The 18,300-nt window shown below is 43.6% G+C and overlaps 1 protein-coding gene across 1 annotated transcript; it reads left to right on the top strand.

Moving 5' to 3' along the window:
* The first annotated feature begins 289 nt into the window (after positions 1–289).
* togaram1 (TOG array regulator of axonemal microtubules 1) lies at positions 290–18,016 on the top strand. Its single transcript, XM_085766682.1, has 22 exons — positions 290–1,393; positions 3,145–3,211; positions 4,302–4,430; positions 5,911–6,174; positions 6,287–6,564; positions 6,788–7,011; positions 7,793–7,893; positions 7,972–8,136; positions 8,231–8,296; positions 8,571–8,737; positions 8,829–8,997; positions 9,260–9,496; positions 9,920–10,043; positions 11,144–11,249; positions 11,509–11,744; positions 11,926–12,084; positions 12,393–12,519; positions 12,610–12,725; positions 14,286–14,469; positions 15,484–15,703; positions 15,794–15,880; positions 16,751–18,016. The coding sequence occupies exons 1-22, from the start codon at positions 371–373 to the stop codon at positions 17,002–17,004; spliced, it is 4,503 nt and encodes a 1,500-aa protein (XP_085622808.1). The 5' UTR covers positions 290–370; the 3' UTR covers positions 17,005–18,016.
* Positions 18,017–18,300: the final 284 nt, after the last annotated feature.

The following is an 18,300-nucleotide window of genomic DNA, read 5'->3' as shown; positions in this document are numbered from 1 at the left end:
ACAAGTGGTCGCGTCCGAGCCCCCGTTAATCTACCGTATCGACCGACCATCATGATGTTGAAGGGTAATTACATCCTCAGTTTAATACTGGTACACAACTCGGTGTTGTAACGTGTTTATAGAGATTCTGCCACCATGTATGTTGTTCCTCTCTCTAAGTTTATGTCACCATTTATAAATGGGATTTTTTTTTAAATACTCTATTTTCTCTGTTTTGCATTCACAGCTTGACAAACAGCAGAGTGGTTTTCCATCACCAACCACTCAGGATGAAAGCAGGAAGTAAAGAGGAGGAATATTATCATCCTCACAGGATTGTGTTTGCCTCTCTGGATTCTCAGATTTGACCACATCCATAAGACCGTCAATAATGATACCTGGATTAATCTCCCAGGAGTTACACGAGCAACTTCTCGACCCAAAGAACTACCAGAATCGCACCAATGGCGTGGAGGAGCTCAAACACATCCTCTCACAAGTGGACATTAAGTCGGTCCCTGCTGACAGCATTGAGACCTTCATCAACTTTCTCCCTAGACTTTTGGATGACAGTAATTTTAAAGTGTTGTACAGCACCTTACAGGTTTTAAACTTACTTATCCAGAAGCTAGATACGAGTACAGACAAATATTTCAAACAGTTAGTCTTGGTGGCTCTCAAAGTCCTCGGAGACACTCGCACCATCACCAGGAATGAATACATGAATGTGTTTCGACAGCTGATGAAAACTGTTGCACCGCAACGAGTGTTAGATCATGTCATCTACAATTTGAAGCACAAAAATTCAAGGGTTCGGGAAGATGTGCTTAACATCATCATGGCAGCTATGCTCACTCATCCAAGGAAAGATTTCAACGTCCCCAAGCTTTGTTTTGAGGTTGCGCCATATTTGGCAGACAGCAAAAGGAAAGTGCGCCATGCCGCCCTTGAATTGTTTGCTCTTTTTGACTATTGCCTTGACACAGGGAAAAAGCAGCCCCTGATGAAAGCTGTGGACATGGTGGAGCTTAATGAGGATGCTGAGGGTCTGATGGCAGCTGTGCAGGCAAGACGGGCAAGGCACGTCCTTCCAAAACTCTCCCCGGAGGGGATAGTGGAGTACGGTTTAGTGGTGCCCAAACCTGGACAGCGCTCCTACGGCTCTGGGGCCGATCTGGATTGGGTGATGAACGGAGGGAGGATAAGCAGCGCCAGGAGCCACAGGACTGAGCCGGACGGTGACCGACTGTATGGCTACGGCAGCTTAGGCTCCCTCACCGACGACCTTCCGCTTCAGAGGAGGATCGTCAGCGCAGGCAAAGGGAAGAACAAACTGCCCTGGGAGATGGCCAGCTTCTCGTCCACTGAGAACGAGCAGCAGTGCTGTATGCCTAATGGCAAGTGCTCTGACCAGGTGGGGTCCATCATCCTAGTCTCACCTATCCTGTATAATAATTAAGCCATCTGGGAACATTTGCTTACTTAATTATTCTCTGTCAGGACAAAGCATATTCAGGTACCACAGGTTAGTCATCTGGATATCAGCTGGGAATCTACTTCTTTTAGATGTCCGTGTTTGACATTTATGAAGTAGCCATTAAATCAACAAGCAGGTTCACCTTTTTATTGAAGAGACTTCTAAAAATACACGTTGAGATCCAGAGCAATTAGGGCCTAATCAGTCATTTGTTCGCTGCCTGCTTTTAGGTGCACTGGAGGGGTTTTCACATTGACTGTAATTACTGAGGATCACAAGGACCAGGCAGATGCAGATATTGTAAATATGTTATGCCTGGTGATTTCTTTCTCCTTTTTTCTCCAAAATCTTTTTTTTTCTTCACACAAATTCTCAATTTCCCCACTGTCAACTTTTTGTAGTTTTTTTTTTTTTTTACAATTTTCTCCTCTTTGTCCTGTTGTTTTAAGAAGCTGAGTCATACCCGCAGTGCTAGTCCAAAGAGACTAAATATGTATTCAAGGTGGCACTTTCCGCAGAGACAGTTTAAATATAGTTAATGTCCCTCCCGATGCTTGTGTGGATGAAATACAGAGGGGAGGGCTGTTGTATCCTCCGCATCTTATTGTGCAGTTTTGTGGTCTCCTCTTCAACCACATCTCACTGTACACACATTTCCTTGGCAGCGTATTGTCTAGACAGCTCATAATGCACGGCAAGAGTCTTTAGATATGAATCAGTATCTGTCAGCAGGGTAACAATAGGCTAATTTATATGACTGAATATGTGTCTCTATTACACACATACAAACAGAAGGGAACAGTTAGGTAAACTCCATGATTACTGCCTATTTCTGGAAGAAACACAATAGGTGACTCATCCCCCTGTATACTGACATTGTCCCTGCAAAGATGAGCATCCACTCTTGGCAATAAGCCTCTAACCATCAGGGTCAACTCACCGCGTCGCGGAACCTGCACTGCATCTCATTTTATCAGCTAACAAACTAGACGGATGTGTTGAACATAAGCTGCCATCAGCTCTATTCTATTAATACGCACTGGGTTGTGATGAGTGGCTGCGTTTCATGAGGTATTAATTGACCATATTTGTTCTGGAAACTCTCGCCGTCCAAGCTCCAGAGGCTCCGTTTGAAAAAAACCTTCTGTTTACTGCAGTGTCCTGTTTCCCGGCAACCTCATTACCACACAGCACACTTAGTGGAGGGGGCGTGAAACATAATTGGAAATATCACAGGGTTATGCTTGTAAAACATGGCTTATTTGCTGCTCTAGTGTTGATTGCAATCAACGCCGAGTGCTCTCTGCGCCGAGTGTTGATCGGATTGTAAGCGGCGGGGCTGACCTCAACAGCGCACTCACTGTCAGAGGCTGAGATACATTTACTGCCATAACCTCCTTTGTTTCATTTGCTTATGTCCGACCGAAGTGTCACAGGTTGCATGGTGACAGTGCAACGTTAATGAGAACATCTAGACATCATATACATGGAGTTAAGATCCACCCAGAGCGAGCAGAGCAGCGTCTCTTATCTGAGCTGGCTAAATATCTACTACATCCCATTGTTCAGGGCAGTGGATGGAATTACACCGAGGCTCTTGTTGTGTTTAAAGGTTGCTGTAGGTTAGTTATTTAAACTTTATCCTCTCTTAGTGCTATTAACAAAAATCATTTTCTGTCCGTTCACAGGTGTCCAGTGGGGATTTCTTTTCCATGTCCAGGAAGCTGAGTCCAGAGACATACATTCCCAGTTTTGGTGCGTGCAAATATTTTCTTCTCACACACACGATGACGCTGGTATTAATTCCATATGAGGTTAACAAGTACGATTGAATGGTCAACCTCATCTGGACTCAAATTAGAGTGACTTTAAATTGGATTAGCAGGATGAGTCAGAGGAGTCACCAAGCCACATGTCACCAAAGACCCTGACATGAACACAGTTGCAAAGCAGATAAGTGTCCAGTCTCACAACATGCCAACAGTTATCTAATTATGAGTGTAAGACCATACGTTGATAGTTTTCCTTTTACTCATGTACTTGTCAGAAACATTTCCCCTGATACACTGAGGAAATGAGGAGTTGTTCAGCTCCATGGAGAAGGAGAATGTAATAAATAAGAGAGGGCAGTGAGTTCTCATAGTATTCCAGCTTCAACAGCGAGCCTGCTCCTCCAAATATGTGCAGTTACTGCAGCTGTAACTGTAGCAATGCTTCTGTGGGTTTATAGCAGCCCGTCAGTGTGGTTGAATTAAAGAGAACCTCCCAGCCAGCTGTCGCATTACTGCTCCTCAGTTTTAGCTCTGAGGAGTAGTAATGGGAAAGTCGAAAGGAAATAAATAAAGGTACAGGGTATTTCTGACTAAACGACAAAATATCACGCTTTAGATTGTCTCTTATCAGATTTGGACATATTCCTGACCCACTGGCTGTCCAGTGTTCTTACCATAAGTTATATTATCTAAACAAATGCTGAGGAAAAGATTACCAGTTTATGTGTGCCTAAAATATTTGGATCTCATCTCATGCTGTTTTCCACACCCTTTAAAATCAGTTGTGTTCCCTGCTACATTTTTCCACTCTTGTGTAATATTAATACGTACATGTCCAGTGTTTGTAGCTGCAGCTGTGTGTGATCTGTCTGTGCTCACAGGCACCGAGAGGCTTTTTGAGCCTCTGGTTGCCTCCAATACTTAGTACTCCAGTTTGATAAACAATGTAATTTTCAGTCTTATGTCTTCTGTTAAGATCAGTGTTTTTTTTTGTTTTTCTTTTATGGTTTTCTGTCACGTTAGCAAGTCTGCTCTGTTTTGAATTAAAATGGCAACACACACTTTCCACCCAGGTTCTGCAGAGCCACAGAAGCCACAGTCCTCCAGGCGGAGGGAGTCCCCTTCTCGCCTCAGGAGAAGTGGAAGCCTCAACTTAGACCCTGACATCTTTAAAACCGCCAACTTCTCTGACCCAGATGTTGGTAAGAAACCATTGTCTAAATGATGTGCTGAAGTTAGGGCTGGGCAATATAAAAATAAAAACCTCAGATATTTTCACACCAAACAAAAAACAAACTACAAATAGCAAAGAAATGACTCACTTTTATTTTATTAATAGAATTTAAAGGGACATTGTGTAACTTCTCCTGTTATCTATTCATGAAAATTGATTATTTCGTTCAAAAGTCTGTATTTCATTAATCAATAATCCCCCCCATCAACAAAGTGAAGTGTTCCTTTCAGCTCTGAATGAGCCGTTCATGTCATTCATATCTCCATGGAGACGGTAAGCTCGGTGCTGCTGCCATGTGGTGTCGCCATGTTTTTAGTTCAGTGGCAGCGTGACGGTAGGAAACCACGGAAACTCAGCGGAGACACCGGAGCTGTCGGCTCAGGTGGAGGTGGCGTCTGTGAAAAGTCACCGCGGTAACGCAGTGAGGAGGAATGGAGCGTTACACTGATGCTGCATTCACCTGCAGTCGGGCAGACGGCCGTCGGTAACAAACCAGATGTCATTTTAGTCACAGAAGTCCAGAGAAAGCCGGTAAAACGTGGGTCAGGTAAACAATATGACATCGCCATGACAACATATTGTCACGTGTATTGTTTTGCCTCGTGCTGACGGACCACTTGTTTACATAGAGGCTTGTTTATGCCGTTACATGCAGCAGCTGTCGTCCGTCTGCCGTCTGCCCAATTTCACATGAATGCAGCATCAAAAATTTGATTGAGTTGCTTGCGATATACAACCGCAACGCTAGATGGGAGTAATTCCTACACAATGTCCCTTTAACAAAAGCAAACTTGATTTCACTTCTGTGGTTATCATGCAGATTTAAATGTTGTTTCTAAGAATGCACTATGAAATCTCCGAGGGAGTTGTAGTCACCATATCTGAAGCGATTCTGCATGACTGCATCAGTAATAGCTTTCCACCAAGTCCTTTTCTTAACATGAGCGTTGCAATAGGAAATGATTCAGCTGCTGTTACCTGCTTGTTAGTGAGTGTTGTGCATCTCGCAGCGAGACACATTTCTCCCACTCAGCAGCTGCTCTCTGTTTGAGATGTTGCTGCTGCCTCCAGTATCAACAGCCTTGGAACAAACTTTGCAGCGGACCGTGATGTGTTTTAAGTCTGAGTCCTCAAAACCAAAACACTTCCAGACAAGTGGCAGGACTGTGACTTTTTTGGGAACAAACTCATTTAGAACGGAAGTCATGTTTTTGTTGTGTGTGTGTTTCTCTAAGAGGTAAACAAGGGGGAGGGTGTGAACCACAGCAGCCTGAGGGAAGAGAAAATCTACATTTTCATTTTTTATAATCGACCTAAAACAAATGCAGGTTGTTTTTTTTAAATTGATTTATCACCAAGCCCTAACTGAAGCTACACGAAGGCATGCACCATACCTCCACTCCCACACCCAGTTTTCCATGCTAACATGTGAACACCCTGTCTCACAGTGGCACCCAAGGGCCGCATGCTCTCCAGGAACCCCAGCGTTGAGCGCACCTTTTCCCTGCCCTCTAACCCCTCCACGTCCGGCTCCTTCCTGCTGCCCTCCTACCCTCTGGCTGCACTCCCAGGAGGCATGCTGACTCCAACTCTGTCCCGCCACCACAGAGACGCTTCCCTGTCAATGTCCAACACCTGGCCCAACAAGAGAGACACCAGCCCCCACCAGAGAGACACCAGCCCCTGGAGCGACACCGCAGACACAGCAAAGGGTAATCTAGTAAAAGGTTATTTGCTGTTTTTGATTAGTCTGCTGAATGTGAATATGTTGTAGCCTCTGTTTTGTATCATCATTTTCTCTTACTTCTACCCCCCCCCCTCCAGGAGACCCTCATCTCTCTAGCAGATGCTCCCCCAGGCCTCTCCGTGCCTCCCTTGTGAGTTCTTCTTCCACTTCATCATTCCGCCGGGCTCTGAGCAGCACCAGGGCGAGCTTCTCTATCTCACCAGTAGTCCCTCCAGTAGAGCACACCCAGTCCTATAATGGCCAGAGGTCCAATGCTTCAAGCAGCCCTCAGAACCAGCAGCTAGAAAAGAGCCTCCATCTGGACTCTGATAACGTCAACGAGTGGCAAGAGGATGATCCTCTGGACATGGAGGAGGTCAGCAACCTGTCCGTCTTTCCTAGAAAGACGCGGCTCGAATATGTGGGACACGTGCACTGTCAGCATGTGACAGTTCTTAAATAAAGCTCTCAGTATTGTGGGTATGATCCTGTATGATTGGCGACATGAGGACCGTCTGCTTGTCCAGGGCCTTGAAGTCCTCCTTCATTAATAATATTACCTTTCTGTACTAACGTGCCACTTTGTGTGTTTCCCACAGATGCTGAACTCTCTGCGCTCGTTGCGCAACAGCGCTGCCAAGAAGAGGGCCAAAGCGAGCCTCAGCAGTCCGGATCCAGACAGCCCTGACTCTGCTGTGAGGCTAGACCTGGGTCTGGACTCGCCATCGCACACCTCTCCGAAGCTTACCACCTCAGCTAGTGAAAGTGGTCTGTCCAGTCTGGGCTCGGTCGCCAACTCCAGCTCCAATGGCATCAAAAGCAGGTAAATGACCAACAGTGTTCTGTGTTCTATCTTTCAGCTTCTTCTTCTTAAAAGGATAGTTCAACATTTTGGCAAATTCACCCATTGCCATAATTGCCATTGCTACTGGGCAGAGTGATTTCAAAAGCGCAAGTAGTTCTGAGTATTTGCTTCATGTGTTGTAATGTTACATAATTATACATGATTATCTCATAGTGTGGTGAATGTGCAGGTCACAACTTGTCCACAAGAGCATTTTGGAGTTGTTGGATTGTGTATTTGATGAGTTTTGAGGGACAGGGGACCTGTACCATTCACCTCCATTGTGTTCACTGAAGCAGTCTCTGCATTTGCCTCGAAAACAACTCCTTCTCATAACATTCCATTAATATCTCATAGCATGGTGAATGTGCAGGTCACAACTTGTCCACGAGAGCATTTTGGAGTTGTTGGATTGTGTATTTGATGAGTTTGATGAGGGAAACCAAGAAATCCCATAGCCTTCGTAGTGTAGCTCTAAGCAGCTTGCGGCTCTGCCCTGCAGATCTCAAAACAACATGCACCGATGATTCAAAGTAATGAACCTACTGCTATGACTATAGGGATTATGACAATAGGCCAATTTGCCAAAATGTTGAACTATCCCTTTATGTCCTGCATAGTGCTTCCTCTTTGTAGCACTCTCACGTCTCACAAACATGGTGAAAAGGAACACACATCCATCTGGTGCTCTGTGACAATGTGTTGAGCACTGCCGAGCATTTTCGCAGCATAATTTCTCACTTGTCACATGTGTCGACAGTCCTGGAAGCTCTGCCTCTTCAGGAGTGAAGCCTCGCATCGCAAGAATGCCTTCTGCAAAACTAAGGTCTTCTGTGTCCATGGACTTCAGCAGCCTTCAAGGTATAAAAGAGATGGTTTTACATATTCTGTCGCAATGGGTGGTGTCGTATTTACATCTTCGTATTTTCCTTTGTCAAGGACTGTCTCAGAGGAGTGAACTGTCGCCTGAGGTGGGCGTTGTCGGGCAGAGAGTCTCTTACTCCAACGGAGCAAGCAGAACTGAGGAGGAGACAACAGGACCGTCCCCTCCGCTGGTCAAACCCGCCATTCGCGAATCAGTCAGAGGTCTGAAGCCTGCTAACGGTCAGCTAGCAGTGACACTAGATTCACCTGGTAAAGATATCTAGTGTGCTTAAATGATTAAATCAGAGTCTAAAACATGTGCTTTGATCTGTAGGATCACAGAGCCACAGCAGCAGGAACTCACCAGGCACAGACATGCCTGAGGGAGTCATTGGAAGAGGTCAGTCTGTGGAGAGTGTAACTCATTGTTCAGTTGTTTGGTATTTTGTTTTGTTCCTGAGCGTGTGTGGTGCTGTTTTTACAATAGACTCATATATAAATAAGTACAAGATGTCTATTTATCATAACAGTTGTAAAGATAAATAGACATTTAGACAGTTGTTGTTTTTAAAAGTGAAGCAGATCGTATCTGTATTCAACAGTTCAGGCTGTGTTGTCTACATTTTCACTCATGCATTCAAGTAATCTCCAAACATCCTCTTTATGTGTCTCAGGCATGTTCAGCACTGCAGTGTCAAGCCGTCCAGGAGTCGCCCTGTCACTCGAGCAGGGCGACTCGAGCGCCGCACCCCCCGCTGATCCCTCTGTTGGCATCCACAGCCACGCTCTGCCTGGCAGTCACATAGACGGTGATGACAGCCCGCGTCCAGATGAGCTTAAGGTTAGTCACACTTCATCCAGCGATTAAAACACAGCGTGCCATAAAAAGTTTTCCAGCTATCAAAGCACCAGCCGCTGTGTTTACTGCGCAGGAGAGGGTGAGGAACGCCAGGGTCGGCCGGGACAGGGTGCGGCCGCAGCGTCTGGATCAGCAGGAGGGGCAAGCCAGTCAAGGGGACATCGCACGAGACAAGACTCGCCGTGTCAGACAGATGCTGTCTGATTCACCCACAGAGGACAATAGAGCATTAATCATTAAAGGCAAGAGACACTTATGGAAAGCTAAATGTCTTTATGAATTGGAGTTTAATAGCTAAGCAGACTTTGTCAAAATGTGCCTGTTATAGATAAGCAAAATGACCACTCTATGGATACTTAAAAACACACATTCAATGTATTTTATTTATTGAAGCTGTCTGTTACATTTACATTACATGATAAGTTTAATTATTCACAAAATAAATCAGCACAAAATACAATTTAAACTTTGACACATCTGAAATGTTGATCCTCTGTGTTGTAGATCTGCATCTGAACGGCAGCACACTGCCTTCAACCAGAGCGGACCCTCTCTCTGATGAGTCCCCCCTCAGCCCCACCAGCCCCGTCAGCCCGCCGGGACCCCAAAGCCCCATCAAGTGCTACACTCCGCCCCACCAGCCGAGCCCCCCCACCGTGCCCCCCAACCCTAAGAACCTCTCGCGGCTTCGGAGGGCTCCTAGCCTCAGCAGAACCCGGCCCTCCATGTCTCATAGCTCAGGTTTGTGGATCTAAAAAAAACAACAACACTTAAGTTACATGCGGCACCAAAAGTGGAGCTCAGTTACCTGCTTTTATACACCATGAACTGTCCCTGTGAGTCTGTCTAACATTGCACTGTGTAATCTCTCACTTGTACTGACACTGGCTTGCAATGTAGCACTGCTCCACGGCATTATAAATAGATGAGCCAGCGCTTTAACAGGTCTTTGTTTATGGAAAATGCTGGTACATTAATTAGACAGTCAGGGCCATTAGAGCATGGCTGAATAAGATGTTTGCTTTGGTTAATGTGGCACATTGCTGTGTTTTGACAATCTACTGTTAATGCACCGCTGCCCACACACACAGTACTTGTTTTCAGATGGATAGAGATGTAACATGAAACTGAATCTGTGTGTGTGGTGTCTGATGGACCATTTAGATGAGCTGTCCCCTGGCACCATGGGCCCAAAGAAAAATCTCTCCGAGCCTCCAGAGTTGCGTCCGTTCTCCAAACCTGACTTGGTGCTGATACAGAGCTTCAACCTGCTGAGCTCGGAGGACTGGTGAGAAACACTGAACACAACTCAAACATCCTGTGCCTACACATGTTAAAGGGATAGTTCAACATTTCGGCAAATTGGCCCACTGCCATAATCCCTATAGTTTTAGGAGTAGGTTTGTTACCTTTAATTGTCGGTGCAAGCTATTTTTAGAGCAGCGGAGCAGAGCCACGAGCTGCTCAGAGCTACTCTACGGAGGCTAGTGGAATTTCTTGGTTTCCCTCATCAAACTCATCAAATACACAATCCAACAACTCCAAAACGCTCTAGTGGACAAGTTGTGACCTGCACATTCACCACGCTACGAGATAATAACGGAGCGTATTTGATAGTTTGATGATTCATTCATCAACCTCTCCATCCCCAAAGTCCGCACCGTCTTTGGACGCAGTGCCTTCCGGTTCGCTGCAGCCTTTGACTGGAACACCTTACAAAACACCCTTAAACTTTCTGTCCTCACGTCTCTCTCTGTTTTCAAACAAAATTTACTACAAATCACAGTCGACTCCTGCACTTGCTAACAGGCTTCTTGTCATGCCCCATTGATTAATTACATTGTATTGTATTGTATTTTATTGATTATATTGATATATTGTATGTACTGTATTGTATAGAATTTTTCTGTGTAATTTATTAACCTTGTTTCACTTTTAGCACTCCCCTCCCCCTTCCCCCTCAGGCTGCACTTGAAAATAAGAATTTTGTTCTTAATTTGCTTGCCTGGTTAAATAAAGGTTAAACAAAATAAATAAATAAAATAAATGTGCCTCTGTAGCGTAGCTCTGAGCTCTGCTCTGCCGTTCTAAAAATAGCTTGCACCGACAATTAAAGGTAACGAACCTACCCCTAAGATTATAGGCATTATGGCAATGGGCCAATTTGCCAAAATGTTGAACTATCCCTTTAATAAAATCTAGACAAAACAAATATTTAAAACCATCTCACTATAAATCTACTCTCATCCAAAAAGCTGACATTCTTCCCAATTTCCCAGCCTCTTTCAACACAACATTTTCAACATTAACCAGTATATTTACATTTGGTGAAGAAAGTAAGGTCTCGATGAATCATGGCTGTCAATTGCGTCTTTTTTATCAATCCAGGGAGAAGAAGATTGAAGGTCTGGTGTTCATGCGCTCTCTGGCCCATTACCACTCAGACACACTCCAGGGCAGACTTCATGATGTCTGCCTGTGTCTCATTCAAGAGGTAGTATCAGCTGTTGGATAACACTCCCACATTCCTTTCTATATAATTGTCAGTTTTGAATGTTAATGTCTTATTTTACACAGTCACATTCATTTGCCAGTGTTTCGGTAATCATACACTTTATATTCTCTGCCTCCACTGCCTGTTCCTTGCATTTCTTTTGTCAGATATCTTAATTATCTCTCCATGACCTACCGTTTGATGCTGACATTGGATTGTGTCCCTTTCAAGTGTTATTAATGAGGTTCATCTTCTTCAGGTGAAGAACCTGAGGTCCAGTGTGTCCAGGGTGGCGGTGTGCACCCTGGGAGACATGTACACCCACATGCAAAAGGGGATGGACCAGGAGCTGGAGAGGACAGTGAAGGCTTTACTGCAGAAGGCTGGGGAGAGTAACGCCTTCATCAGGCAGGATGTTGATGCAGCACTGGACTGCATGGTGCAGCACTGCACCCCCACTCGGAGCATCAGCGCTCTGCTAACAGGAGGACTCAGGTTTGTGTACATGCACACACACACACACTGATTATTGCTCTACCAAACTTAAAGTTTGGAATTATTGCAGGTGGATTTACCCTATTTTATACATCAAAATGTATATATATATATGTACAGTATATACACTGTATATGCTGTATATATGATTGCTGAATTAATTTCTTCTCTGATTTGATAGTCACCTCAATGCAGTTGTGAGAAAATGCACTGCTCAACATCTGACCACTGTGGTGGAGAAGGTTGGTGCTGCCCGTCTCCTCTCTGGGGGTAAAGACCTCACTGACAGAATCTTACCCGCTGTCACCAAACTCGCACAAGACTCGTCACAGGAAGCCAGGTGGAGTTTTTATTGTTGTGTTTTGTTTTTACAATCTACCAATTACAGACTAAGTGTACATTAATTACAATTATTATTGTCACTGTTATTATGAGCTCTGTGGTTACTTTTGATGTGGTAGAGTGTGGTGGTGGTGGTGGTACAGTGCTGTGTGAAAACTGTTTGAAATTTTATGGAGTATGAGAAATATACAGTGCAGAATAATCTAACTTATCTTACAAACCTGCACTGTGAAATCAGTATTTATAGCCCTAAAGGAAAACCTAACATGTCATTGTGTTATAATATTACAATGGTTCGATCCACAGGTACTTCGGGCGTCGAATGCTGCTGTCTCTGTCGTCCCACCCTGACTTTGACAAGATCCTGGAGAAATACATCCCCACTAAAGATCTGCCAACTGTCAGAGACACCGTCTTCACTCTCAAGACAAAGGTGCAGCATCTGTTCCTCTTTGTGTTTTCATATTGGTGTTTTCCCAGAGGCCCCACTGCCATGTGACCTGGAGTTTGTGGGTTATTTCAGGGTCTTGGTGAGATGCCTCAAGACACCCAGTCAGCCCGGGGCCGGCGCTCCCTCCCAGCCAGCGGCACCGTCAGAGCCTCGTCTCTCACTAGGGAGCCTCTCAACCAGACCAACAGGTGGGTGTGAATATCAAGCCCTTCAGCTGTTAAAGGGATAGTTCAACATTTTGGCAAACTGGCCGATAATCCCTATAGTTTTAGCAGTAGGTTCGTTACCTTTATTTGTCGGTGCAAGCTATTTTTAGAACGGCGCAGCAGAGCCACGAGCTGCTCAGAGCTACGCTACGGAGGCTCATGGAATTTCTTGGTTTCCCTCATCAAACTCATCAAATACACAATCCAACAACTCCAAAACGCTCTGGTGGACAAGTTGTGACCTCATGGATGCAAACAGCGCGCTGAAAAGCGAAACTCGCTTTTTTCATGACCAATTAGGTGACTTGTGTGAATCGTTCAGATCCGAAGAGTTTTTGTTTTTGAGAGGGAGGGGGGGGTCTCAGCTGGGGTCAGTAAAATGTTTTTCTAACAGAATGAGACAGTGACAATCACGTGAAACTGAGGCGAACTCATTCATGGTCTCTGATTATACTGATAACAGCCGACCTCCAATGTTGACGCGCGACGGCGACGCCGTTTTTTCCCCCGTGCACCGTGGAGCTGTGCGCCGCGGACATGCACGGTTCCCTACGTTGCTGTGTCAGGCAGATGTTTCCCACGGAGCTCTGCCCCGTTTCAGAGGTGAAGGAAGCCCTAAAGACGTCGCCTCCGCGATGTAGAATGTGTTCAATTAAAGTGAAACTAACACATTAGGCTATATATATGTCCATTACACACTGAATGAAACATCCCATGTCTTTATTTATTCAGTTTATTTTAATAGTAATAATTATGACTAACATTCAGTGAAGACCTAAAATTCAGTATCTGGAAAAAAATGGAAATATTGCAAAGGAATTTTTTTTAAAAGCATTTTTAATATAGAAATGTTGGCCTTCTGAAAACTATGTCCATCTATATGCACTCAATACTTGGTTGGGGTTGAACTACTGGAAATTGACTTTTCCGTGATATTGTAATGTACTTATTTGTTAATGGTGAGCTGCCCCCCCCCGGGAAATTCCTCTCTTTTTTGGTCCTGACCCGTTTGCATCCCTGGACCTGCACATTCACCACGCTATGAGATAATAACAGAATGTTACAATATGGAGTTGTTTTAGAGGTAAATGCAGAGACAGCTTGGTGAAAAAGTGTCCCTGATGGGAACGCGCATCAGCGGTTTTGCATGAATTTACCTTGAAAACAACTCGTAATGTTCCGTTATTATCTCATAGGTGAATGTGCAGGTCAGAACTTGTCCACCAGAGCGTTTTGGAGTTGTTGGATTGTGTATTTGATGAGTTTGATGAGGGAAACCAAGAAATTCCATGAGCCTCCATAGCGTAACTCTAAGCAGCTCTAAAAATAGCTTGCACCGACAAATAAAGGTAACGAACCTACTGCTAAAACTATAGGGATTATGGCAATGGGCCAGTTTGCCAAAATGTTGAACTATCCCTTTAACACTAACAACAGTCTTTGTTGAAGCAGCTGATTTCTCACATTGTGTAATACATAGGCTGTTCATAATGAACTCTGTTATGAAGGCAAACCATCCGGTGTGTTTTGTGTCATCTACAGGGAGTCCAATAGCCATTACAGCTGTAGATCCCAAACACAAAGTATTGCGGACAAAACTGAATACATCAAGCAGATCTCAGGTCTGCTGGGTTCAAAGGACTTCAGAGAGAGGATCAAGGGAATCGACCAGCTGGTGGCCGACTGCCAGCACAACCCCAACATGGTCATCAATAGTATATTCCCGGTTAGTACAAGTGCAGTGAACTGAAGTAACACCAGCGACGGAGCGTTTAACATGTTCAGTTGGACGTTGTTCTTTGAAAATGGTGCAACAAAGCATTTACAGCAGATGTAATAGACTCCCAGCTGTTTTCAGCTGCCCTATGACAGGGTAAGGGAGGGCTTTTATTAACTCATCTGCAGAAGGTAACAGTTCCATAACTTGTAATTCCCTCTGTATTTTAATGTGATTCCTTCTCATTCATTGTCATTTGTCCACCATTATGCCTTAATGCAAAGTCAATACTTCCTGTTGCCATTTCAAATTAAAAGCCCCCCAGAGTTCAGTGGACAGAAATTAGTTTTTTCTACAGAGCTTTTATCTCCATGACGACAATGCTGCTACAGTAGGCAAGGCAAGGCATCTTTATTTACAGTATGTAGCACATTTTATACCAAGAGGCAACTCAATGTGCTTTGCATAAAGACAAAACATTTAACAGTAAGAACTAGAAACGGAAAAAGATCTAAAACATTAAAATAAAAATAACCCAGAATAGTAAATATTGTAAACATTAAACATACAGTTAAAAGCAAGAAAAAAAAGAATAAAGAAAGTACAAAAAAAGAATATATATACAGTGCAAATCCAAAATTATGATTTAAAGTTCTTAAAAAGAGCTCAGCCATAAGCACATGAAAAGAGAAATGTTTTTAACCTGGATTTAAAAGTGCTCACAGTCAGCATATTTTCTCATTTCAAGTGGCATATTGGTTTTCTGACCAGCCCTATGGTGACAGCATGTTGTGCTATAGCATTTTGAGATTATTGTCTCTATTATTGTTTTGTTGTGTATGATGTCCCATCCATGTGTACAAGAACAAAAGACAAGGCAGATGATCAGCTCAAGAAAAACATTCAGTCCTTTTTTCACACATTTCTTGATTTTAGTGCTTGCTCTGTTTTGCACTGTCGTAGTTCTGACCTGCCACCATGCACTGAACTGTCCCTCTTTCTTGTTCTCCTTCCTGTGGTCAGGTGTTTGATGCCTTCAAGGCCAGGCTGCAGGAGTCCAACAGCAAGGTCAACCTGTATGCCCTCGAGTCTCTACAGAAAATCATCCACCTGATGAAGGACAACCTGTCCCAAGTCGTCAACATGCTGGTCCCAGCGATCGTGGACAATCACCTCAACTCCAAGAACAATGCCGTCTACTCTGCTGCTATTGGAGCCATTAATGCACTTATCTTCAATCTGGGTACTCTCTTCAAGCATGTGTATTTCTGTAGTTTAGCTAAAATTTGATGAATTTGATTTAATATTGTACTTTTCTTTGTTGCCGTGACAGATAACATACTCCTTCTCCAGCCTTTCTGCACCAAGGCTCAGTTTCTAAGTGGCAAAGCGAAGGTGGATCTTATTGAAAAGGTTGCAGGTATGTCTAACGCTAAATTCCATACTTTTTCCAGACCCTAATTTTCAGACTTATCGGTAAAAACATTTGAGTAATTAGATGTGTATCATGTAAATAAATTATGCAATTAATCGTTTCATTATTCTGAATTTGTATGCCATTATGTCACCAAATAATTTTCAAGAGATTGTAGCTAATAGTAGCCTAGAAATCTAGACGCACCCTAGCGGCAGCAAATATATTTGCTCCACAGGTCAGTCTAGAAACGAGTCATAGGAACTTTTTGAGTCTCGAACACCGTTTGTGTTGACCAATCACAGCGCTCTATCTGTTTAGAGAGTCGTTGGGCGGGCTTAATGCAATGACGACATACTTGTGACAGTGAAAAACATGACAAGAAGATGGCTTTGGCAAAGGAATCGTTTGAATCGGCATTGGCATCAATTTTGAAAGAATTAAACTTGTCATTTTCTTTAAAAGTTGAGCAAGAAACTGCACTGAAGTCATTCATTTCGAAGAAGGATGTATTTGGTGTTTTGCCGACGGGATATGGGAAAAGTTGAATCTACCAGCTTGCTCCGCTCTGACTACGTCATCCTGCTCTTTGCTCTGATTAGTCTGATTAGCCCTATTGCATGCAGAGGCAGTTTGAAAGACAGCCTTCATCCTGCCCCCTGGATTGAGCCGAGGTCTACTGGTCATTGCCAGACTAGACATTGTAATGATATAGTCTGGCTTGTCAGGCTACGCTAATAGTGCATACAAAATAATGAACCCAAATAACTTCACATAAGACCAAACCAAGATAAGTATTAAGACAAATATACCCCTGCTCTCTGATATATTTGTATGTCTGACCCATTCTTGTTTCTCCTCACTTTACATCCCCAGATCTCGTGACGGAGCTGTACCCTCGCAAACCCCAGGTGGTGGAGCAGAAGGTGCTGCCCCTGCTGTGGCACCTGCTGGGCACCTCCAGTCACAGCGGGACCATTCACGGCCGGGGCGGAAGCGTGAGGGGTGCTACCGCCAACCTGTGCCAAGCCCTTTACGCCCAGATGGGGTCCAGCCTGAGCGAGTGCGCCGCCTCCCAGCCTGCCAACGTCCACAAAGGTTTAAACGAGTTCCTGAGGAGCTTATCGTAAAGGTAAAGCCGAATCCAAACACAACCAAAATGTTGGAAGAGAAGAACATTAACACTGACCTTACTTGAAGACAGAGATGTTCTACATTTCTTATAGTGCCTGCACTTTTATATCAATAAAGAGAAAGTCCTTCAAAATGAGGCGCTCTTAATTCTTATCTCAGTGAGATTTCCTCTGGTACAGAAGCATGGACAATGTAACATACTGACATCAGGTCTTATACATACTCAACCTGCTCTCTTTGCACTTTGAAAAGGTAGCTCATTATCATGATAGACATCATGAGTTTTACATTATACTCATATATCCCATGTTTGCTTTTTTTTTTTTCATCATCTGAACATGTACTGTAGACAAATCAGAGACACTATTGCAGAATGTAAGATTAAAATGCACAAAAAGGAAAAAAAAGGAAGAAGACAGGGACCTGAGGTGTTTATTTTTGCTGTTTCATCAGATGTAATGTGATATTTTTATGCTGTTTAACGTAGTCGTTTTGAAAAAGTTGTGAATTGAGATTAACAAGAATAATACAAAATACTTTTGTACAGCTCAGATGTGTATTTGCACAGTATTAATCGTATGCTGTATGGTACAGTTTATAATTTATCTATTGTGTAATGGTTTTAAAGTCAATGTTAAATGATGTGTGAGCTGATGCTGTCTTTTTTGCATGACCAAAATTTACTGGCAGGATCAAAGTTGTTTCTATTTTTGTTAAGGAGATACATATATAAATATAAATATATATATACATACACACATCATGTGTACACTGATGCCTAGATGATTGTTGTGTTGACGACATCGTGAGAGGAAAAGGGAGTGGAGCTTTACTCCTGTGGTTGCCTGAGAAACCGTGAAGGCCCAGATCTGATTGTGTCTCAGTAATAGTGCCAGTCGCCAGTCTTCAAGTAGCCTTTTAATTCATCTGTTGTTAAATTATATCAAACTTGTTTGTGAACAAGAGCAAAGATGGATTGATATATAAATAAAGTGTTTTATTTCTGTAAAACTAACTTCCAGGTGTTTCATTCAGCTTTTAAAGGGGGCGGGACTTGACCACACCTTTTATTTTACTGTTTCTCAAGATAGAAACTCACATCACAACGCCTTCTCCACAATTCTGCTTTATTCATGGGTACAGTCACTCAACACACATGAGATTCTTCACAACTTTTCTGTTGTTTTGACTGCATGTTGTGTAAAGCCGTCCCTCTGGTGGATTTACCTCTCTTAGTAAGTAAAATAACAGAGCGTAGCTGACTGAGAAGGACCCTGGATGGACCAACCAGA

This window comes from Trachurus japonicus, chromosome 22 (assembly GCF_045865225.1).
Source record: "Trachurus japonicus isolate A0001 chromosome 22, Traja_1.0".
Taxonomy (NCBI): Eukaryota; Metazoa; Chordata; class Actinopteri; order Carangiformes; family Carangidae; genus Trachurus; species Trachurus japonicus.
The sequence above is the reverse complement of the archived record's forward strand: the minus strand, read 5'-3'. Positions and strand labels throughout refer to the sequence as shown.